The sequence below is a fragment of the Parus major genome, chromosome 3 (assembly GCF_001522545.3).
Source record: "Parus major isolate Abel chromosome 3, Parus_major1.1, whole genome shotgun sequence".
Taxonomy (NCBI): domain Eukaryota; kingdom Metazoa; phylum Chordata; class Aves; order Passeriformes; family Paridae; genus Parus; species Parus major.
The window spans coordinates 60,466,457-60,490,406 of NC_031770.1; the positions used below are offsets into that span (position 1 = coordinate 60,466,457).

Sequence of the window (23,950 nt, forward strand, 5' to 3'; positions counted from 1 at the left end):
GCACCAGGCTGGGGGTGCTGCTGCCTTGAGAGCTTTTCACTGGTCTTTACCTGCCACGTACTACAGCGTACTACAGTACTACAGTGCTGCCGACCATGGCCTCTACCCTGGAGAAGTTCATTCATTCTCTGGACCTCAGAGCCCTTCCCAGGGTCCTCCAAATCCAGTCAGGCATCTATTGTCAAGGTGAGCATCGAGTGTTTTCTGGCAGGGCTTTGTTTGACATCAGGTCACCCTTCAGACTGGAATGTGGAATGTGGGGGAGGCATAGGAAGGATGCTCATGGAGCTGTCTCCTAGCAGTTTCCCAGCTGAAGAGTGAGTGTTTTATCAAAGGCTTTGGAAATGTCTTTGGTGCAGTGTGTATTTGGTCTTCTTTCTGGAAGTGGAAAACAAACTTTAGTTAGTCCTCATCATATCCTGGAAAGAGTACTGGAATAAGACATGAATTTGCTTTACATTTACACAGAGCCATCAATCCAGCAACTGCAAATCACCTCACAGAGGTTAATTGATTTAACTCATCTTGAACTTCTGGGGGTGCCTTCTGTCTCAGAAATAAAGAATCAGGGAGCCTGGGAAATGACCATGAAGGACAATAAGGTTTTCCTGAAATTCTGTCTTGTATTTGGAGGCACTTCAAATGTGCAACAACTCAAAGAGGTTGGTATGAGTTGGACAGGAGCAATGCAGGGCTAATATTTTATTTTCCAGGGTTTTCCTGCTGAAAATTTGTTTTTATGATGTTTTTAGTGCTGTGCTTGTGCACAAAATACACTCAAAATGTGATAAAGAGGCTTGCATTAAAGGGAAAAAATCTACTCTTGGTTTGGGCATGGACTTTGTTCAGTGACGGTGAAGATATCATGTCAAGTCTGTGTATCAGTCTAGAAAAAGAAAGTTACCTCCATGCCACTGAAAGGGAAAAATTTGGGTTCAACTAATAAAACAGAAAGGGTTTCATGGAATGAGCTGAAGTCTGCTTCAGCTTCAACCAAGCACCCACTTCAGGATCCACAACATCTATCTTTACATCAATTTAAATATTTCCATGCTGCTCCATTGTAGAAGGAGAGAGGAGGTGGCCATGGAAAATCTGATTGGCAATCAGTATTTGTGGCCAGATTTTTCTTTTTGTGGAATGACAACAGCCTTTTTGGGCAGAGGAAATGGGAAAGGTCATATTGAATCTGTGATAGTAGTGCACTGCCCATGTGCTCCTGATTGCCCATTCTGGCTGCTCTGGAAACTGCCTATGAATAATACTGATGTATAAAAAAATTGTTCTGGGAAGTAAACTTAGAAAAATTACCAGAAAAACTTTTAAAAATACTCTTTTTCTAAACTTTGTTTTGTGGCTTGTTCAAGTTTTATCTTTTAAACTGGTCTGGCAGCTGTGACAAATAAGCTCTTGATAAGAAAATTACGGCCTAAGTGATGAAGAGTAAAATTAAAACTAAAAAAGAGAAGATCACCTCCTTAAGCTGGAGTAGCCACTGTACTCATCTCCTTTCATGCAGCTAGGAAGCAGAAGTGATATGGAAACAAGTTGTATGCATTTGTACATGTAGGTATGCATACATATATGTATATATGTGTACACAAAATACTGTGAAATGTGTGTGGATATATATGTATGTATATATACATATATGCACATAAAATGCTATGATAAAACGTTGGTAACCTAGCTGTCCACAGGTTTCTGAGTTTGTACAGTCTGCATCCTGTTGCTCACGGATTGTAAAACTTATACCAGTACATTTTTGTAGTCAGAATATTTCAGGTTTTAATTCTATTTGCTGTCTAAACCCTTCCACATGAGGAGAAAAACACTGTTGAGTTAGCCCACAGACCATTCTGCAACTATTCCTCACATGTGAAGGAAAAAGGCTATTAGTTGTTGACTAGCCTTGCTAGGGGGTAGTGTGTGCTCCAGAGACCTGAGAATATTAGCATTAAAAAGTGACAGCCCTCATGCTGCTCCGATGCTTTTTTGGTCTTCAGCAGCACCACCTCTTCCTGTCCTCTGCTCCTGGTGGCTTCTCAGCCGTTCTCATACGTGCTCCACCAGCACAGCAGCTGCAGCACCGACAGCCGTACATGAGCCTCTTGTTTATACAACAAGCAAGATTGATATATTCTGCTTGGCTCCTTGCCCTCACAGGCAGCATATCCTCAAAATATTTGCAAGTACCTGGAGGTACCAATGTTCTGTAGTAGGCTTCTGTGGGTTCCTCTTCTTCCTTGCTTCAGAGGAAGATTGAGATGCTCAAGACATTCAGTGCCTGATAGGTTTGCAGGATCTAGGGCTTCAAAAGGTCTTCTCAGGCCAGGCCCTCGCTCCCTTTCTCTCCCTCCTTCCCTGAGCTCTCTGTCTGTGTCAGATCTTTCCTGAATATTTTCCTCCCTTCTGTACTTGGCAGCTGGGGTGAACACATTGTTCTGTGATTGCATTATGATTTATGTTACATTTTCTGTTGCAAGACTAGTGCTTCAAAGAGAGTCTGAAGTAACCCCTGTTATATTGCTAAACAGGAGAACAGGCCACTTTGAGCACTTCAAGCTTCCATTAGGACAACCACTCTTTAGTCCTTCCTCAGGCAGATCCCTCTGCCCCTGCAACAACCTTTTGATCTCTCTTACCCCATGCAGTACACCAGCAATCACAGTGTGGGTAATGGCAGGTCTGTCGGCAGGGAATACAGGTTTATTGCTGTGGCTGCTGGGACCAAATCTGAGCACTTGTGCACTGATTGTAATAGTCCCCAAATGGCTGCACAGTCAGCCCAGTCAGCTAAGTGGTTTTGTGGAATGGGATTTCATAGGAATCTGTAACCATTCTCAGCACAACCTGCAGACAGCAAAGGAGAAGATCGATTGTTACAGCATTACATGTGATCATTTGAAACTGATCAATCACCAGGGGTACCAAATTTTCCTGTGTAAGAATTTAAAATAGGAAGAATTTTTGTATATGTAAATGTTAATGTATAGTCCCCTCTTCACAAGCCACCCCCCCAAAAAAAATAAAGGCAAGGGTTTTTAACGTCGCTTAGCCACATACATAGAATGGCTGACGGAGTAAATAATGGTCTACTACATCCATTAGAGTTGTCACATCAAAGATGTAGCGGCCAACCAAAGAAGACTACAGCAAGATACGTGATAATAAGACAACACAGTGTAATTGATTCGCTGTTCTTCTCTGGTGCACTGTGTGCTGTGGGGATGACACTCTCCGTTTACTCTACTGGAAGCAGCATTTTCCACACACTGCACTTAGGTCTAATGATTTTACAAATATAGGACTTGCAAGCTAGCCTTACAGTTCCTGACAGATTTTCAGTACCTCTGGAAGTACAACGAAAGTGCAGTGCTGTGTGAGGATGGACATCTTCCATGTGGTGAGGTACTTTTATTAGAAGCTGCAAAGTCAAGCTCCAGGGACAGAGTAGGAATTTACTTGCCATTGGCAAGGTAACATCTCTGAAAGGCAACATTTTGCCTCTATGCAGAATGCCTCAATCCATTCTGCAACCTGTGTTGCACCAAATACAATCTAGGTCTCTCTTTTCAGACCCAAGCCTGCCTGCTACTGTTCCCAGTGGAGAGCAAGTAGAAAACATATGCTGTGTGCACTCACTCTACCATTAGTCTCTCTACTGGGCTATAAAAATAAATATGTTCCTGCTGATATTAATGGAATATGATGTGTTTAACTGTAGTTCCCCAAACTGCAAATGGATGTGTCTTTATAGACCCTGCTTCCACACGGAATACTTTCAGCTAGAAAAGCTATGGGCAATTTAACTTTTGCTGTTGGTAGTGAATACTATGATTTGGACACCTTTCTCAAGTTTCTGTTTACCTCTCTGTTCCTGGCATGAAAAGAGGAAAGCATTTTCCTTGAATGATATCACTGATTTTCATGCTACACCTGGACTTTGGGGTTGGTTACCAGTTTGTCTCTAGGTAGAATAGCCAAGGTCACACTCTCATATTCCTATTCCACTTTGGCTCTAGCTGTGTGGGGCTGCACGGTCAGAGACCCAGTCTGCAGCTATCACCTACACCAGCATCAGAAACAGGGGTGTTAGTAAGAGCCCTGAGTTCTTTCAAAATGCTTTTCATCATTATATTCAAAACTCCAGACAGAAGCAGATAAATTGTTGTCATCCCTGGTTTGAAAACAGAAACACAGGTGAAAGGAGATGGTAGTTCTGAAAATGCCAGAGATACCTCTCAGGACAGTTGCTTTGGACTCAGCAGATATAATGTCTTAGCTACAGAAATCAGAATGTACTGTTGAATCTCTGAAGGGAATCAAAAGGATGATTACAAAATGAAATCAAGTCTGCCAGATACAAATAACTTGGTAATCAGCACTGATTAGAAAGGAACTACAGTGCAGACCAAAGTACATGACAATTTCATAGTCCATTAAAATATGTTACTAAAAAATTAAAACGCTGAAACTCCATTGGGAACTGATTTGATTGATCAAATATCTTTCTTCAAACATTTTAGTAAATATTGACACTTAGTGAGGTAAGTACTGTCTGACCACTGATTTTTACAGATAGCATGCAAGTGTGGGCTTTCATCTTTATGTTGCAAAAATTATGTCTGTTTTAATACTGAAATAATTATTTTATGGGTAATTGAATTTAATATTTTGCAGGCTTAATTTAACCAGTGGCAGGACGGTAAAAAGTGCCAACTCTAATTATGAAAAATGAAGAACCGCTCAAGGCACCTCTTCTGTTGGTGTTTGTTGTCATTAGCCTACCCACAGTCTTCCCATTCTTGCCCCACCTAAACACATACATCAGTAATGGTATTCCCCTATTTCTTCAGGGGTTGGGACTTGCCAGAGTGTGGTAGCTCTGCTCTGTGGTTCAGTGATTTGAAAACAGCAAGTGTGTTGTGTAAATTCCAGGACATACCGTCTTTTACAAAAACATTAGGAAACTCTGTGCTCCTTCTCTGAGGAGAAGGGAACTCTAAGCCAGCAGCCTCCACCTCTGCAGGCTGGGGATGCAGTGAAATAGCGTGCTGTAGCTGTGGTACTCCAGTCTCTGGGGTTCAGGAAAGTGCCGGATCTGTGCAGGGAGAAGATATTGGGAAGAGGCAACTGTGGGGTCGCATGAACATCCTTGGTTAATGTCCTTCCAGACCTAAGGGATCTAAAGATTCTTAGTATTGACAGGTTGGGATTCCTCCTCTGGGACGTGTTTGGTGATCTCTGACAACTGCATGAGAAGCAATGCCAAACAAAACCCTTTGGGTGAATAGTTCCATTTCAAACTCATTTGGTGGTCTATAAACAACATGACTCATGGTTCCATGTGTGTCCACATTCGCTCGCTGTCTCTGCAGTTTCAGTTTCACTCTCTCTGCTTCTGTGACAGGGAAACGTCATCTTTCCAGCATGCATTTCTGCAAGCATTTCAGGGAAGTGATGGGATCTGCTGGCCATCAACAGAGTTCAAAAGGTTTCATTAACCCTGTTACGGTAGCTACGTGAACTGGACACAAAAGTAATCCTTATCTATCCAATCTCAGCTGCCCCAAGTCCTAATTTAGACAAGAAATATCTCTCAACAATAACAGCTCAAAAATGATCACAGAGGGTAGAGTTTTTTTGCTCTTTCTAAGCCAACCTAGAGAGAACAAATTCTGCTCCCTTGTGTGATAAGCTGATGAGTTGATGAAGGCTAAGCTATGCAGTCTGTAATATGTATGAATAAAACAAACTGCCTCTTCAGGATTAATAAAGCTACTTTTTCTTACAAAAAGCAACAAGTAATTTAAACAGAGGCCAAGAGTAGACAGCTTTGATAAAGATAATTAGGGCTGTATTTCTTAGAGGTGAAATATCATTAAAAATGTTCTCTGCATTTACTGGTTGGATTCTCAGTGGAGTGCATGTCAAGGGAGGACTGTTCATGAAATTGGTGAAACTTGTGGTACAGTGCTTTCACTTACTAATTTGTGTCTTTTTTTTAAAGATAGAGAAGCCAAAACAATCAAAAAGTGGGAGGGTGGTTTCCTCTGAATACAGTTGGTTCTGTTCCTCTTGACTGAGCAAGTAGGAGCAAGAGCCTTAAGTACAGCCAGAGTAACAGATAGTTTGGATTCTCTTTTGTGGTCAATAGTTGGAGCATATTGGTAAATTTTCTCTATTAATACAAACCACTGAAACTGCTGCCCTTGTTCAAGCTGCTTCAAATGCCTGTTTTATTCTAAACAAGAAAGAAAGCATTCTTCAGTGGATGTGAGAAACCCTGCCTTTTATGGGTCAAATATTGCTCATTTTATTCTACTGCTGCCCTCAATGGAATGACTCATCCAAACACATTGAGAAAATTCTGACACTGGGTAGCTGGCACTCAGGGTGAAACTGATTTGAGGATCTCCTTTGAGGGGATTTTCTTTCTGCGACATTCAGTTTTGGGCCTCCCTGTGGATGGCACAGGAGGTAGGCAGAATGCCCAGGTTGCCTGGTGTGTCTCAATGCAGAGCTTGTCTTGGCGAGTAAAGCTCTCTAAGTTTTCTGGTGTCCTGTAGCGGAGAGCTCCCCAGCTGTCATTGCACTTGGGCTCCAGGGATGTGATGAGGTCTGCACCAGGAGGGACCCTGTCTCCCTTCCCATCAACCTATAAAAAGCTTATAAAAATACCAAGATAATTTTCAATAACTCAGTCTCTGGAAAGATGAAGGGACAACTATGTTGAATTGCATAGGAGGGAAGATCCTGGGATAAACATCCCACGATACACAAACCCATGACCACACACTGTTTCTGAGCTACAGGGCTTTTGTGACAAGACTTTTTCTTCAAGTACCTGGTGATCTGTTCATAAAGGAACATGGCATTTGTCCAGACTCACTGTTTCTGGTTAGCTCCCTTGGACATACAGTAATGGCACAAGGGGCCTCATGCTCTGATCTCAGTAGGGGAAGATGCTTAAACATGTTTCCAGTTCTGGACTGTACCTGTGAAGTGCTCAACACCCTGATCTGATCCTGTAACTCAATTGGAGCACTTTCCTAAGCTTTGTCCAACAAAATGTGGTTTTTCTGCTAAAAATATATGTGAATAAACATATTAAATGCAAAGTAATTAATGTAGTAAAGAAAATAAATCATGAACAGCTATAACAGTGTATAATACAGTTCAAAATCACATTTGGGCATTGTCTTCACTGCTGTAGTAATTCTGACTCATTTGGGTAAACCCAAATAAAAAGTCAAAAGTGCTTCATTGGGAGCTGGGGTTTCACTTGCTCTTTCCATTATAGTGGGTGCTGTGTGCATAAAACTCTGCTGCCACATACAGTGTGTGAACCTCTGGATTGATGAGAATCAGAAGAATGCATTTATTTAAAAAGTCCATAAAACTTATCAAGAAAAGAATAAATCAGAAACTGCAGAAGTATTTTTTTTAAAGTCCGTTACGACTGAAATGGCTTAAAGCACTTGACGTTAAAAGTTTGACTTCATATGGCAGAAGATAAATCTTAACAGCTTTTGTTTTTTGATTGTTTCATGCTGGCAAAAATCAGACCCTTCACAGCCTAAGTAGGTATGATGTAGATAAGCTGCATCTTTGCATAGAGTCTTCTGGAATATTTATGTCCCAAACTGATCAATCCTAAAGATTTTTGTTGCTTAGGACATGTTAAAGAGAGAGGAGTTTTTTGAAAGCCCGGTAAGTTGCTCTGTCACTTGACAAATTCACACCACCTTCATGACCACTGCTATCCTCGGGCATCTGGAGCACTGTGTGGGCATTGGGGAGCTGGGCTCACTTGCTCTCACTGGGGCACCTTCTGGGGTAAGGAAGGGAGGGGTGGATAAAAGTCACACAGGTGTTTTATCCTGTTTGCAGCCACTCAAACAGCCTGGGGCTAGAGAGAGAAGCTGGGGAATGCTTCCTTCTTTGCCTGTCATTGTTCATGATTTCCAGCCTTTTCACTACAAGACATTAGATTATTTGAGTTTAAGTGGAGGAAATCCAGCAGGCTGCTGTGCATCTTTGGTGCTCAGGAGGTATTTGATTGGGGAAAAAAAGCCACCTAATGTCTCCCCATCAGAAATTGTTTGCTTTTTCTTCTGCTTAATCAGAGCATAAAATGATTAAAATGATTATGCAAAACTCTCCTCCTTAAAACTTTAAAATAGATCTCTTTTCTTGCCAAAGAGCATAAACTCTGAACAATTGGATAGCCCTCAAATAATGCCCATAAAGAATGATATCTCTTTTTATTGGCACTAATTATAGATCCATTATGCCCTTCATATTACTTTGAGAGCCTTCAGCAGACTTAATAAAACTGTGATTTCAGCTGAGCTATGTTGTAGGGGAGAATGGGCTATTGTAATTCTGTCTGAATGTCTGCACCAGGGGATGGAGCCTTTACGTGAAAGCAGAACCATTTTGCCAGCCCCTGAAACATTCACTTCTGACAGTGAGGACAGCACCCATATGGGCAACCGATGACAACTTAATAGTGGAGAAAGGAGCACTGGGAAAAGGGCATTGGGACAAAGTTCTACTCTTTCAGGAGATGTAGGGGGATCTTTCATCTCCCTGCTAAGCAGCCAGGTCCCCGGTTCTTTGGATCTTCTTTCAAAGACAGCTCAGCCTGCCAGCTGCAATGAATTCAGTGAGTGTTACTGAGACATGAAAGAGAGAATATTTTCCTTCAAGGATTCAAACTCATGGGACTAGGGAGTCAGTGCCTCGTGTTTGGCCTCCAAAGTAATTTGGTTTTGCTAGGAAAAAATCTTGGTCTTTGTTAAAAAAAAAAAATAAATAAAAAAAAAGAAAAATAGAAAAGAAAAAGGAAAAAGAATGGGGGATACTTGGAGGTATCCCTTAGCAGCGCCCTGTAGCAAACCGTCTGTGAGACTGGGAGTCAGCCAGCCCGAGTTTGAGCTTCACCCCTGCTGAATAATCCTCTGTGCCACCTTAGTCAAGTCTTTTGTCTCGTTTGCATTGCTCTCCCTGGCCCTCCGTGCTAAACTGCCCTGAGGCATGCGGCAAAAGGCAGTTCCGTCCCAGTGATGCATTACTGCTGTTAACCCACGGGCCTGATTGTGAGCCGCGCTTTCCATCAGCATCAGTGAGGCATTTGCTCCCAGAGCAGTCACTCAATGGAGCTCCAAGCTGCCGGGAAGAAAAAGGGACATATTACTGAGATATTTTATTGTTTCACCTTGCATTATAAAATATTTATCTCAGTGGTACTGTCAGATGCCCTGACATGAAGAATGATATCCTCCATCTCAGGCATTCACTGTATTTATATTTTATATTGCTGTTTTTAATACAAAAGTGTTCTTCTTGTACCTGTAATGAGAAATAAATCAAATAAAGGGCTTATGTTGGGGAGGATAGTGGTGTGGCTGATTAAAATTTTAGGAAAGATGGAGGGAAAAGATATTGAACCAATTGTGGTGCTTGCTTTGATCTGATCATGGTGGTTGATAGCACAGATTGTCAAACTAGAGATGAGCTTATGAAGGATATAAATGTGTTTTTTATTGAACAAAGTAGCATTCCAGAAAATGTTCTTTCAAAGGCAACAGGTTCTTTAATTACAGCCTTCAGGGGCATGGTTTGATCATTGTAAATAAGGTGCTTTATTCTGGGTTCTCCTAAAACATTGGTTTGAGGGGTTTTTGCATTATATTGTATACATCTTTCTAAAATCAAAAAAATTCTGTTCTCAAGGTTACTTGATTTACATTTAAAAAGAGTTACATTTTCTTTGTGACTTGAGTGGGAAAAACAAAGTTATTGTTTTACAACAATAAATAAATGTTTAAAAAGTGTATTTTGATTTTATTTTTCAATCTATTGTGTAAGGGGGTCCACATTACACAGCTGAAGTAAAATATGACTCTCCGTGTCATATTGTCACAAAGTGAGAATTTTCAAAATGTTTTAAGATTAATTATCATGGCTTCTAAAGGAAAAAGAACTTTTATTATCCTTTCTGAAAGCTATGCAGTTTCCCTGGCTCCCTTTTACCAGCACAAATATTTGCTGCAAGTGCTTAGGTAATATTTTTCTTGTCTGAATGTAATCTTCATTGTATTATTCCAGGCAAACTGCCAAGCAAGGGCTAAAATCAGGACCAAAGCAATCTAGTTGCAGACAAATATATAATTAAAATCAATACTGTATGTGCAATTGCACCCCCAAAAATGTGGCTGGCAGATTTTAATTTCATTTTTTTTAAAAAATCCTAGTATTGATAAAAATGTGGCTTCTGCAATCATGGTCTCAGAAATTATTCACCCAACCTCTCACCATCATAATCTTTCAACCTTTTGGCCTATTTCAAATAAATCTGATAATATATATTTCACTATTGATAAGCTGCTGAAAGTTGGTCTGTGATGTCTTTAATTGGATGGAAAATGTGGTGGCATATCTCCATTATTCCATGGTTATATGATCTATCTATCCAACCTCTCTTCTGGAAATGAAAAGTACTATCCTATGGTTTTCTCTGGTGATAATACAAAGCACTTTGTTTGCCAGTGGATTATGTACCCATGTTAATTTCTTTGATGGTAAGACAATAAGATCCCTTGATTTTAATTTTCTTGGGGGCTTTTGTGGTATCACTCTGTTGCAGATTAAATCATTAAATATTCTTCAATAACAGTTTTTTGAAAACTTTAGCCCCTTAACTGCTCCATTCAGTGGATGAGGGAGAGGCTGTGGATGTTGCCTACTCAGACTTCAGGAAAGCCTTTGGCACAGTCTTCCACAGCATCTCTTGGGAAAAGAGATCAGCAGCCCACAGCTTGGATAAGTGCACTCCTCACTGGATATAAAACTGGCTGGATGGCCAAGCCCGGAGAGTAGTGGTGAAAGAATGACAAGAAAGACATTGAGGTGCTGAAGCATGCCCAGAGAAGTAAAATGGAGCTGGTGAAGGGGATTGAACATAAATCCTTTCAGGAACAGCTGAGGGGGCTGGAGAATTTAAGCCTGGAGAAAATGAGGTTAAGGGGAGACCTTATCTCTCTCCAAAACAACCAAACCTGTGGTGAGGTGAGGGTCGTTCTCTTCCCCCAGGCAACCAGTGACATAACAAGTGCCAGAGGAGGCTCATCTTGAATACTGGGAGTAAAATGTTCACTGGAGGAATGGTTAAGCATTGGAACAGGCTGCCCAGGGAAATGGTGGAGTCACTACACCTAGAAATTTTTAAAAAGTTAACAGACATGGCACTTCATGATCTGTATTACCAGCAGCCAGCCTCCTGATGGGAGCTGTAGCAATTTCCATTGAGACAGCTGAGTAGAATTGCTAAGGTACTGCAGAGAGCAAACAACTATGCACTATATTTACAATAAGAAAACCAGATTGTTCTTTTTTGTTAAAGGGCAACAGCTCTCTTGGTCTTCTGCTCAGTACCAGAATTGTGGAAAGCGTGTGTAAACAGCATGTTTCTTCAGCTGGGACTGGTTGATATTTGAGTGGCACTATAATCCAGAATATCTCTGAGTTAGTCCTCATCCTGGTGTGCAGCAGAAAGCCTGCTGGGTGAGTTTGGAATCTAAGTGCAGCAGAGCCCTTAAGCCTGTATAGGGTCCTCAGGAAACCTGGGAATGTTGTCCCATCCAGCCTGTGAAAAGCATCTTCCTGATGGTTTTTTACTTTATTTTTTCAACCAAGATTCCTTCTCCAGAGGGTTAAAACCCTACATCTTCTTCAGGGAAGCTGAGGATTTTCTGGGGTCCATCTCAGTTGTTGAGAGCATTGCACAAGCAACCAGTAGCTTTGTCTGGACACATACTCACAACAGAGCACACTTAACCAGCTGCTCAGCATTGCTCTCCATCATTCTTTTGTTGTTTTGTGGTCTCTATTGAAGCTTTGGGTAGGTTTAGGTTAAAACAAGAATAAGTTATGCTCAGCCTGGGCTCCCAGTGACTTCTCTTGAGGTCTAGCAGATAATCAAGTACATGTCATTTGCAAGTGCTGCAGCAGAGTTAATAAATAAATCACAGACTCAGTAAGAGATGCTTATCAGTCCGAGTCTGGAGTTGTTCTTGAATAAACAATAGGAAGATCAGTCAGCTAATAGCTGTTTTTTTTTGGTGTGACACCTGGGTGGAAAAAAAAGGCTAAGCTGTTGGGTTTTTTATTTCCCTCCCTCCCAACATCCCCACCAGCTACAAGGAGAACTGTAAAGAGTGTTGCTCCTCAAGGGGAGTTCTGCCAGCAATGATGATATTTCAGTACAGGCCTTCTCAATTATTGATTGCAACTATGTAGCCAGAAGTCAGGTTTTAAATATTTGTCATTGCCTGATACTATTCTGCTTACCTAGGTTAGGAAAAAAAAACAAAACAAAAAAAGACTTTATACTGAACAAGATGTAAGTAAGGGCTTAGAGCAATTATGTGAAGGAAAATCTGTCTTAGAGGAGATAAAGAAAAGGACAAAATTAACCCTGAGAACCAATTGGGGAAGGGAAAAATGGAAATGAGAAAGAAAGTATTTTGGTAGCTGAACCATATTAGTAGGAGAGCAAATAAATGCATTCACCAATGCATTGGGAGTGGAAATGAGAACAATGTTTCTCACCACAAGGGAAATGATACTTTGACATGAGATTTCAGAAAGGGCGTATCCATATCACTTCAAGACAGATCTTGGTTAGTTCTTAGGAGGAAATGCACAGAAGAATGGAAGCTAGTATTAAAATAATCATTTCTGTTGTTCTATGTTGAATGCAATTCTATTTACAGATGGAACACCAAATGTTTACTGCATTGTCTTTATCTATAGTTATTTGATCCCATGCTCCAAAACTTCTGCCAATCTTCTGCAGAGACCAGGAGGAATTTTCCTTCTTCTGAATAATTTGGCTTTTGAGTTTTTTGGCTTTATTCTTCTTCCTGTGCACCTGCTACTGAAATAGTAAAGGTTGACCACAACCAGAATGGAGAAGGGAGGACTGGTTTTGGCAGGACAAGATACAGTTCCAGGTTTGTCTGAGGAAGTGCTAAAACACTTGGCTGGATTGCTTTGTTCCTTTTCTCAAAGTTCTGAGCATGACAGACAAAAAGAAATTTTTTGCTGCCAGATCAGAATCAATACGTTCATTTCAACGTGGAAGAGGGATTGCCATTGTTAATTTGCTAGTTTTCCAATTTCTTATATTTTCTTCAGGTCTTCTGTTACCACAGGAAGCTCAAATGCTAATTGCACTTAGATATCTCCTGTCCTCTCCCTGGTTACCTTCAATGGTCTGTGGGTTTCTGTTTCTTGCTGTAGTCTGTTGTTTCCTATGGGATATGCTATGCCCTGTGCAGTGCAGAGGCGCCTTTAGTGCCTGAGCTCCACTGCCTGCTGGTTTCAGGAGACAGCTCCTGACAATCCAGGTAATCCTGTGCTCTACCTCTACCTATATTGGTCAAATGTTTTGGTGTAATAGTTTGGAAATGTAGATTCTTCAGACCTTGTTCTCCTCGCATGCATTTAAGAACCATGTACACATAGAGCTGATTGGTCACTGAAGTCACAAGATGGTTTTTCTCATAACCCCGAGGAAGCAAAAGAAAATTAAGTTAATTATTATTTCATGTTTACGTACAACTTTTGGCTTCACTGAAAGAGGTAAAGATTCTTGACAAAGAGAGAAAAAGCTAAATAATGCTTTTCTTTACTTTTGTATTTCTTTTCAGGCTCCGTCTATGAGATGTTTGGAAACGAATGCTCCCTGTCAACAGAAGAAGTCATTAAAGTTATTGGCTTCAAAATTAATAAGCTCATAGCAAGCATCTGTGAGAATAATGAAGTCAGCCAGTTTTCAGCCAAAGTGGAATTACCACTAAATTTTCCTGGTATAGTATTTCATGCATTCATGTTTTTGAGGAGTTATAGCCCTGAGTAATCACCTTTGTTCATTTTATTGATTTGTTGTCTTGATTGATATTTGAGGTTACAGCTCAGCTGTCAAAAAAACAGATTTTATCAGATGATACAAGACACAGTCGACTAATTTTTAAATTTCAACTCTTACAATCCTTTCTCAAACCTGGATAGAAATTATTGAAATTATAAAGTTTTGTGGTAATGTTTTCTACATTTGGAGTCCCTTGGTGTAAGAATTACAACAAAAAATCTTCTTTTCATTTACTTATGACTTTGCCAAACCCTGTCTGAGTTGAAACCTTCTTTGTCATGTTCTCAAACTATAATTTATTTACTATTAATAAATCTATATTTTATTATTTTGGGTACAAAATATTTTCAATGATTTGTTTTCAATAGTGCTTTTATTTTAATGATTTATTTTAACTATGGTGGCCAGAGTTGGTCCATGCTTGGAAAGAAGATTACAGGGGAATAGATATGTTTTTCTGCTTAAAAAACTCTTTAATTGTTCTACAGAGAAATCCAAATTTTGGATTTTGGAGTATAAACTTCAAATTTTGGCATGTGCTACTGACTTGTTATTTGAATCATATCTTCCTCTCTTTGTGTTGCCCTGTTAAGGAGAGCTGACCAAGTACTGAACCCAGTACTATTTCATCATGTGTCATATTTATTAATTTTTGAATTTTGCTCTCAGTTCTTTTACTGTTAGGGCCCATCAGAGTTGAACAGGGAATTGAGTAAAGCACAGAGGGAGAAGTGCATATCCCATATGTGGGAAGTGTAGGAGGAAAACTATTTTAGGAAAATGGTAGAAAAAGTTTTGACCTCAGAGCAGGACAGAAGGATGAAGACTTCCTATGCAAAGATCAGAGACTGGAGGCAGATGAAGGTGATTTCAGCAGCAGAGGAAGACTTGCAAGTAGGGCAATTCCTATGCTGGGAGTCTTGCAGGCAGCAGAGGTAATGGGAGTCCCTTGGGGAGAGGAGATGAGCAAGCTGAAAAACTGCATGAGGAGGGCAGGGGGAGTGGGAAGGAGCCTGGGGGAGAAGCTGTGGGACACTGGCGTAAAAGAAACACTGGTACAGAGCAGACACAGTACACAACAGACTTCAAGAGTCTGAGATTGTGCCCAGGACTCGCTTTGGCCATCAGCCTGTCTAATGGACTGAATGAGGTTACAGTTCTGTACAAAAGGAAAAAAAAAAAACAAAAACCCCAAACCTTAAATATTTAATTATCACTGTATTGTACTGAAAGCACACGGGAAATTAAATTGATGCTGCATGGGGAACATAATATGAGTGTTTTCTAGTGTTTGAGTGCTTGACTTAATAACCTCATTGATGCTCTTCTAAAGTCTTGCTGAGTATGCCAGAGTGTGTGCACGTGCATGTATAAGGTTTAGGTTATGCCAGTATCCAAGCTGGGATGTGTTTTTTCTGCAGAGGGAGACAAGACACACTTCTTGAAACAAATAAAATGTAAAAGTCCATGAGAATGAAATGTTTCATATGAATTCTACAGAAAAATATCTTCTGCTATGCCTTTATCTGCCACCTCTAAAATACAGATTTCACCCTGAAATAGTTGTGTATATATAACTTTCTCCCCCCCTCCAGTAGATCCTCAATTTTCTTTCACATTTTTCTTATCCTGTGAATCTGAATGGTTTCTATGACCACTTATTAAAATACTTTTTTTTGGAATGCCATTTGAAAACACTAGTAAGGCCCAGATGTAGAGATCAAAGACCTTTTAATTATCTGTGGCTATCTAGAGATATTGAAATATGATTCTCCTGTGAACTCTCAAGACACTTAGTATTTTTCTTGTAATCCAAATTTCTCTGACATTATTAAAATTTTTTCTATCTCTGAAATACATACACCAATAGAAATATATTCTAAATCTTGATTGGCATATGAGGTTGAACATTTGAATCCTAAAATATCCAACACAACAGAGTGATAAAAGTAGTCATAAATTTATTAATGTCTGTTAGAACAGAAAGACTTGTGATTTCAAGTGCTTGAACCGGGTGAATCGGGATTTATTTGCATTCAAGTGATCAGTTTTACAACTTGGCATTTGGATGCTGTTGCCCTACTGAGTACATTTTCAAATTTGATCTAATCACTACAATTTTCATGCATAGTTATGAACTCTCCCAACCAGTGTTCTAGAAAACTGGGTTATTTCACTTGAAAAATAAATTCAGAGTTCATTTTGCTGAAATTTATCATTATTATCCTCCACATGATGGGTATTACTGAACAGCAGCACTGAAGAGGGGCATAATGACACTTCTTATTAGCCCAACAGGGAGCACCTCTTTCCTGTTTTTCTCTGTATATGTACTCTTATGCATTCAAGAGCTATTTGGTAAGACATAAATTTGTCATTTCTCTAATTTAGTTCTTAGCTGACGAATGATTCTGCTCTGCAGAGTCAAGATTTCCCATTCTCTTGCTCTTTCTTGACCTTTTTCCTTTTCACTTTATTACATACACGTGCTAAGCTCTAACTGAAACATTGTACATGAAACATGGCTTGCCCCCATCTCCTGAACAAAGTGCAGAACTGAATTGCAGATGGTCTTATTCACACTGCCTTTGACTTAATTCAATACTCGCAGGTCTCCAGGAGGCTGACCCTGTATTTACATTGTATGTACAGTGCCCTCTTGCCTGTGTTGATGCAAAGAAATCTTTTGCTTTGATGCTCTTTTCCATTTCCTTTGCCATGAGTTCTTTTGCATGCCATGGGCTCATGTATCCTTTCACTGCGTGCATGCTGGCACAAATGAGCAATGCTCCTATTTACGTTACTCTGGGGATAGCAGCTCTGACAGTGAAGAACTGGGCTCATTGGCTTTAAACAAGCCTTACTTTTTGTCTTTCTGAGCATATTTGCAGTCTTCAGAACTCCTTTTTTTCTGCTCTGGCAAATCAGATTCTTGATAAAGGCCTAATCTGCCCTTTGCATTAGAGAAACCGCTTCAACCGCAAGTTCACTATCTGTGTTATTTCGTTTTATCCTCATTCTAATTTGTTCTTTTTCATGCCTCAGAGGGCCAAGCTATTCTTTCTGTGCTCATACACTGGGTAAAAAAAATAGAAGTCTGCTGTTACTCTAGGCACTTCAATGGCTACATCTAACCACATTTTGAAATACAATTTTCACTACTAGCAAATTAGCAGACAGGTAATTTGCACAACAACTGAATTGTTTGCCAGCGCAAATGATTACATTTCATTCTGTTGTGTTCCTTCCTCTGCAAAAAACATTCCTGGGCTGCCCCTGTTCTCATGAGGGCCCTGGTTGCCGCTGCTGCTCACTCCTACGTGGTCTGACAGACACATAGCTGAGCATGACTGCCCCTCTGAGTACATCTTCAAGTCACTGACCACACAACACACCCGTGAGAGAACAGGGTTTAGGCATTAAAAGGCTCATCTCACTACTAGGTGAGGGAGAACTGGCCTTTGGGACAGCATGAGAGGAGGATGCTGAAAGAGAAGAGGGAGAGAGTGGGTGTTGGAGGTGGGGGAAAAGAGGAATAGCAATTAGGTCATCTCCAGAGAAGGTAGAAAGTGTGCTCTTCCCAACCTCTTGCTTTACTTGGGGAACAGAAACTGCTAGTCTGGGACAGATCATCTGTTCTGCTCTCATTTTTTCCTGAAGGCTGCTTGCTACTCTACTAGGCAAGCCTAACTCAGTTTTCTCAGCTTTCTGTGGGGGAAAGAGAGTAAAGTACTCTTTTCCTTCAGGACTCTAATTAAGACTGAAAATAGGAAGTCTATAAAGCTCCAGGGTGGTACATTTTACACTGCAGCCAATAAAAGAGAGCTGCATATACTGCTCTGTAAAAAGGTGATAAAAATATCCTTCTATCAAAACATACTTTCCCATAGCACATTCAGTCTTGTGATCCTCTGGCTATGTTTTTTCTCTCATACCAGTGAAATAATTTTCTCAGATTCTCAAACTCTCTCTGTCTCAATTTGTACACCAATTAGTAAAACTTCTAGAAAAGATGGGCTGATGATATTTGAGGCTTACTAATTATTGCATTATGTCTAGACAGATACTTCATCTAGTGAAAAGTCACTAGGTGCAGAGGCTTCATGGAGTGGAATGCTTATATTTGTGTTCCTGTAGTATTATTATATATGTACATAGTTCTTCTTGTATGACTGTCTTATTTTCCCCCAAACCACTGGACATCAGTACAGTTTGGTTGTAGACCAGATTGCATTAGAAAATATATCTATAGGAGAATAATGCCAGATCTTGATAAACCAGATGGACTTTTTTCCCAAATTTGTTATTTCCATCTGTCTTTCCCCCTTACAGTCCACCAAGATCTCTTGGGAAAGTCTAAGTGAATTTGATTCAGTTGTTTTATGATTTATGAAAAAGTACAAAAATATTTTTGTTTGACCTCAAAATGTCCAAATTTTAGTATCTCAAACTTGCCATATGTCTTCTCCTCCTGGAGGTTTCCTTTTTATCTTAGATTTTGAAAACATTTGTTTTTGCAATTTTCTTCACAGTGATTTTAATAAGGCTCTGAATTGTTCCAGATAATATTGTTTGGTGTTTTTTGTGGTTTTATTTTGGTTTTTACATATCAATGTAGATATATTTATATTTATATTTATATTTATATTTATATTTATATTTATATTTATATTTATATTTATATTTATATTTATATTTATATTTATATTTGTATTTATACTTATACTTATATTTATATTTATGTTTTATTTTGGTTTTACATATATATGTACCAAGGAGAGCATTTATGACAGGATACCATGGAAGAATATGGCAGTGACTTCCACCCAACATACCAAAATAGCCTTTTATATATTTACCTGTGTTCCATATAGAGAGAAACATACAGAACATTGCATGCTCATAGCCACTCAGAGGTGGCTGCTAGGTGCCTTCATGTCAGGAGTCTTGTCAATACAGAAGGTAAACACGCAAGGCCACATGGCACTTCTTTTGCCCAAGCAAGCATTCTGTCACCAAAATTAAAAAAAAAAAACAGCAGAACAGAAGGCAAACATTTTTTTGCTCCCATCCTTGACAAAGCCAGTCTGCCTGGGCCAAGGGGATAATCAGGTGCTTAGTTTTGTATGAAATCTGATAATTATGCTCCCATATGACACCTGCTTTCCAACCTGGGATGTTCATCGGTTTGCTGCTGAAATAATTTCCTTCCAAATAATTTTGTTGGCACAGGAAAACTAGTAGCCTGAGACTATTGTTAAACTCATAGAAGAGAAGAATGTTTCTCATACCTGTATGCTGGCAAATATTTTCAACTGGAAGTGGTTTTTAGCAGTTTATGGAGGCTTTTCTATACAATTCAAGGTCTGTGGGCTGCATACACTTGCTCCTGTATCACAAGGGTAAGCATAGTTAAGACCTTTGGGACACACCATAAGTTTTTTGAATATCCTTTTTAATGAAGAATATTCCTATTTGCTTTCTCCCAGCACTGCCAGGAGATGACATCCTTCTTGTGCTTGCAAAGCATGATACTAGAACACTGTCTTTTCCATAGTTTCAGTTTGTCACTGGTGCCTTGTCGCAGCTAGACTTTCTAAATGCTGATGAACCTGTTTGTGTTGATCTGCACTGACATGCTCCACTGGTGATTAGGACTGTGGCAGATAACTTCCTCACTAATAATTGTGTTAAAAATAGCAGTGAGAAACATCACAAGTATCAGTGGGCAAGAAATGTGTGTTGAAGTTGTACCTTGTACATTCATGCATGTGCCTTCCTTGCAGCCCAGGAAAAAGCCTGTAGGTTTTCCTGTAGGTTTTCCTGCAGTGAGGACATATACGTAGAGGATGCATTGACACAAGGGTACTGGTTTCACACAGGAAAAGCTGGCTGTCATACAGACAACTGTGAAGGCACAGAACTGTAGAAAGAAGTGGCAATGGCACAACTGGTGACTGTTTCTGCAGCAGATCAAATAGGCTAGTACTGCTTAGGCTACTGACACCCTCAGAGGTGTTAGTTCCCAGAGTTACTAGTGGCCACATGGGACACTCAGAACCCAACATGCCCAATCTGGAGATGAATTCAGTAAAAAGCTACTCAAGAGACAGAACCTTAAGTATGTCTCCTTTAACAAGAGTGGTGCTAAAGTTGCAAAGTGAAAGTATGGGGTTTTGTAACTGTAAAACCAGAATCACAGCAATCCTGTAGCCAGAACCGTCTGTCCTGTCCAATCCACCCTCCCCTCAAAAATATTAAAAACTGATTTTGTGATAAAAGTAATTGTTTGATACATTATTTTTAAGAAATACAACCTTAGGGACACCCTGATAACGTGCAGGGCCCTCAGTTGTGTTGATTATGGTCAGTAATGAAAGTTAATAAGGGAAAAGATGTGGAAGAAAATAGCAGCTTGCTTATTTTTAAGAGAAGCAATATCCCCTGATACAATTTATTAAACAAGCCCACAATCAAGGGAGGTCTAAGGAAGAAAATTAGTGTCTTTCCAAGATCCAACAGCAACTGTGTGTTCTGGCAGCATTCCACCTTACTGAAATCTAGGTGTGTGCTGGAACATCCTGCCCTTGGCTGGGGACAACTGGGTAGGACATTTAAAAACCTTGCAGACATGGCTTAAACTACTGATGGGATTTGAAGCTGCCATAAATGTGTCTTTAGTGGTACCAACCAGGCTCCTTGATTCCCCATCCCATGCATCCTCCTTAACAGCCAAAATGGAAGCATACCTTTACCACAAGGTGCCCTCTGGTCCAGAGGAGTCCAGGAGGAGCAGGGCCATAGGATTTTTGCTGGTTGGCTTTGGCAGACAAAGGGAGAAAAAGCACAGTATCTCCCAGGGAGCTTAGCTTCTTTGTCACTGTAGTTGTAGCTATTCGTTTATTTGTGGCTAGCAAACTTGGCCTGGAAATAACCTCTATTCTCCTCCTATATTCACTCGAAAGCAAGTTTTTGTCAATGTCTGTCTCAGGAAGCTGCACTGCAATTCCATTAGGCAGCATTCACAATGCTGCCACACCTAGTGAAGAAGACAGCTGAACCACACAGTTCGGCTAAGACCTGCTTTTCAGTCCTCTCAACCCTCCAGTTCATCTTCCTTTATGAAAACCCTCATGCAAATATAGAAATGTACACATTTTTCTTGCAATGGAAACTCCTAATGAGACAGATCCAAAGGGCATGATTAACATGAAGTAATAATGTCCCTAGGAGATAGGGAAGCTCAGATACAGCTTCTGCCTTGCAGAACTTCAGCATTTTAATTGCCTCGTGATGTCTGGAGTGCTACAACACCCAGACTCTGAATTAATCCAGCTGGTGGATTGGGCTATCAGATATGCTAAAATCTATTTGCTCTCTTTTATCTGTAGGTGCTACTCTTCCATTTGGGAATACCTTTAAACACACTTGACCAAGGAATTCCCAGTCTGTGTGTGGAAGGTTACATAGTAGTGATGTTCAGGCAAGAAACTTATCCTGCATGAACTGATCACACTAATGTGTTTCCTCATACCACATCTGCATTTAGCTCTCAAAGGCTGGTTTTCTGAGAAGACAGAAAAGAATTGGGATAATTTTTCTCTTTTCTGTGGCAAAGAAAAATTTTACTGTGGACTAAGTATGCCGGATGTCAGAAATTAGACACAAAGGGTTAATTCCAGCTGCCTATACATTGTACCATGCAGCTGATATTACCTCAATAGAGTCATATTTCTAGAAATTGAGTTATCATCTATGAATTATTTGATGTGCTTTGCTCCCCCTTTTTATAACATTCACAATCTAAAATTTGGCATGAATTTCTTTGTGTATTTCCCTTTTAATAATGCAAGTTTTCTGTTCTAGGTCTTTATAAAGTTGTGGCAGATAAGACTCCATATATCAGCATTGAAGAGATTGTAAAAAAAGTCTCCATTGGGCCAACAAGGTTTGGCCATCCTTGTTTCTACAGCACTGAGGATATACAATTGGCAAACTTCACTATCAAACATGATGAGAAGATCACCTTCAACTCAGTAGAAGAAGTCCATGGAACAATGGCTGTGAACTGTGTTGTGGTCAGAAATAACCAGTCTCATTCCTTTACTTTGCCCCTTTCACAAGAAGGTGAATTCTACGAGTGTGAAGATGACCAGATATACACCCTAAAAGAGATTGCAGAATGGAAAATCCCTAAGTGTAGAAACCGGATTGTTAAACTTTCCAATACTGCACATACGTGGGACTCCTCTAGTCCACTTCCTGAGAATTTTAATGGCTGTTTGATTCTCATGCCTGTCTACGAAGTGCAGGCAGTAACGAAATGTAAGTAGGAATTAAAATCATCGCTCTGTTAAACTCAGTGTAACAAAGTACAAAAGTTCCCTTAAATATACCACATTTTCTTAAAATAGCCATGAAAGATTCAGTTTGCTAAAAATTCCTTATTCATACTTGCTACTAATGTTGGTTTCAAGAGGAAGAAAGATAAAAATAATATTTCCTTTAGTATTTCTTCATCATCTGTTAGTTCAGATTATTACCTTGCATTTCTTTCTGTTGCCATTTTGCTGATCACTACAATTAAATCCTCACTGAAAATATATTGCATAGTAAAAAGGTTGAGCTTAGGAATTCTGTTCTGTTCCCAGTTTGTGTCTTGGACTTTGGCCATGGAGAAACCTTTTGATCATTTATGGCTCTGTCTAGGAGGTAGAAAAAGAATAGGGACATACATGTTGCAATACACTTAATTACCATTTACTTTTCAGAATGAGGATGTCACAGAAAAGAAAATCATTGTTTTATTCTGTTGCAGAAACAAGTATCAACTGAATATAAACACAAAAAACTCATGGGAAATTTCTGAAACTTGTAAGTTTGAGGAAGCAGAAAGATTAGAATAACCAGTGTCTTTGAAAGTTTGTTCTCTGAGATTTTGTTTTTAAAAACTCTGAAATATCTATGGTACTAGTTGTTCTACTTGTTCCACCAAAACATTGATACAGCTGGGTTCTGATTGCAGGATAGTAACTTAGCTTTTGGGAAGGTTTTGCTGCTTGTTACATTTACTAGAAGCAAACCAATGACCTCCAGAGAAATTGAATCCGTTCAAAATATGCCGTTCATGAAGATATCAAGCAGGAAACCTTTTTGCAATTGAGCATTTCTCTGTTGAATTATATAAGCAAATGGACAAAAGAGAAAGCAATAAAAGTGGGCAGAGACTGTTAACACAATATAACATAATTGTTTTATGTTTATCATAAGACATTCTGCTGCGTTTGCTATGTAATTTAATGTGTGAGTTTGGAAAACATAACTTTGCAAGATAAAGTACTCCATTTGCTGTAACTCTAGCTAGATTCAGGGATCTACCTTATCTCCTGAAGCTCAATTAACTCAGGTGTATTGCTGTACCCACTTAGATATATGTGCAGAATCAATAGGAATTTAATATCCCTGAAAACCTTCAGAAGATTCAGAAATATTTAGTATTCACTTGTCTTCCAATCAGTTATTCCAGTAAGGATTGTATTTGTTGTTTTTATTTTAAGTTTCATGGTGTTCTCAACATTTAAGAAGTATTGCATATGTCCTAAATAACTATTTAATGCAAACTTGAAAAGTAGGCTTCATGGTACATGAATAACTACTTCCTTGTGGACCATGAAAAATGGATTTTCATCATTTTTAGGAGAACTATAAATAGACACAAGATAAAGTATGAGAAATACTACCCACTATAAAAAGAAAGATTCTTGATAACTGGGATAACTGATTACATTTTCACAGGCTGTGAGCAGGAATCCTCTATACTTCTCATTATTAATAATGAACAAGTTATTTGTGTGGAACTCTCGCAAATGCTCATAGAAAGTTTCATTTTCACCAGTCATTTTCCTTTGTTGTCTTTCCTTTGTGGTGCTTAGGTTGTTTATCACCTCAAGGTATCAATGTGACAAAAGCAGAGCTGGAGCAAACAGACCCTGAATCACTGTCATA

The 23,950-nt window shown here is 39.5% G+C and overlaps 1 protein-coding gene across 1 annotated transcript in view; it reads left to right on the top strand.

Moving 5' to 3' along the window:
• THEMIS (thymocyte selection associated) overlaps positions 1-23,950 on the top strand; it is an 83,677-nt gene continuing 59,727 nt past the window's right edge. The window contains exons 1-3 of the mRNA XM_015623223.2: positions 1-186; positions 13,725-13,883; positions 21,812-22,270. Coding sequence (XP_015478709.1) covers positions 96-186; positions 13,725-13,883; positions 21,812-22,270 — 709 coding nt within the window. The 5' untranslated portion in view covers positions 1-95. The remainder of the gene's footprint in view (positions 187-13,724; positions 13,884-21,811; positions 22,271-23,950) is intronic.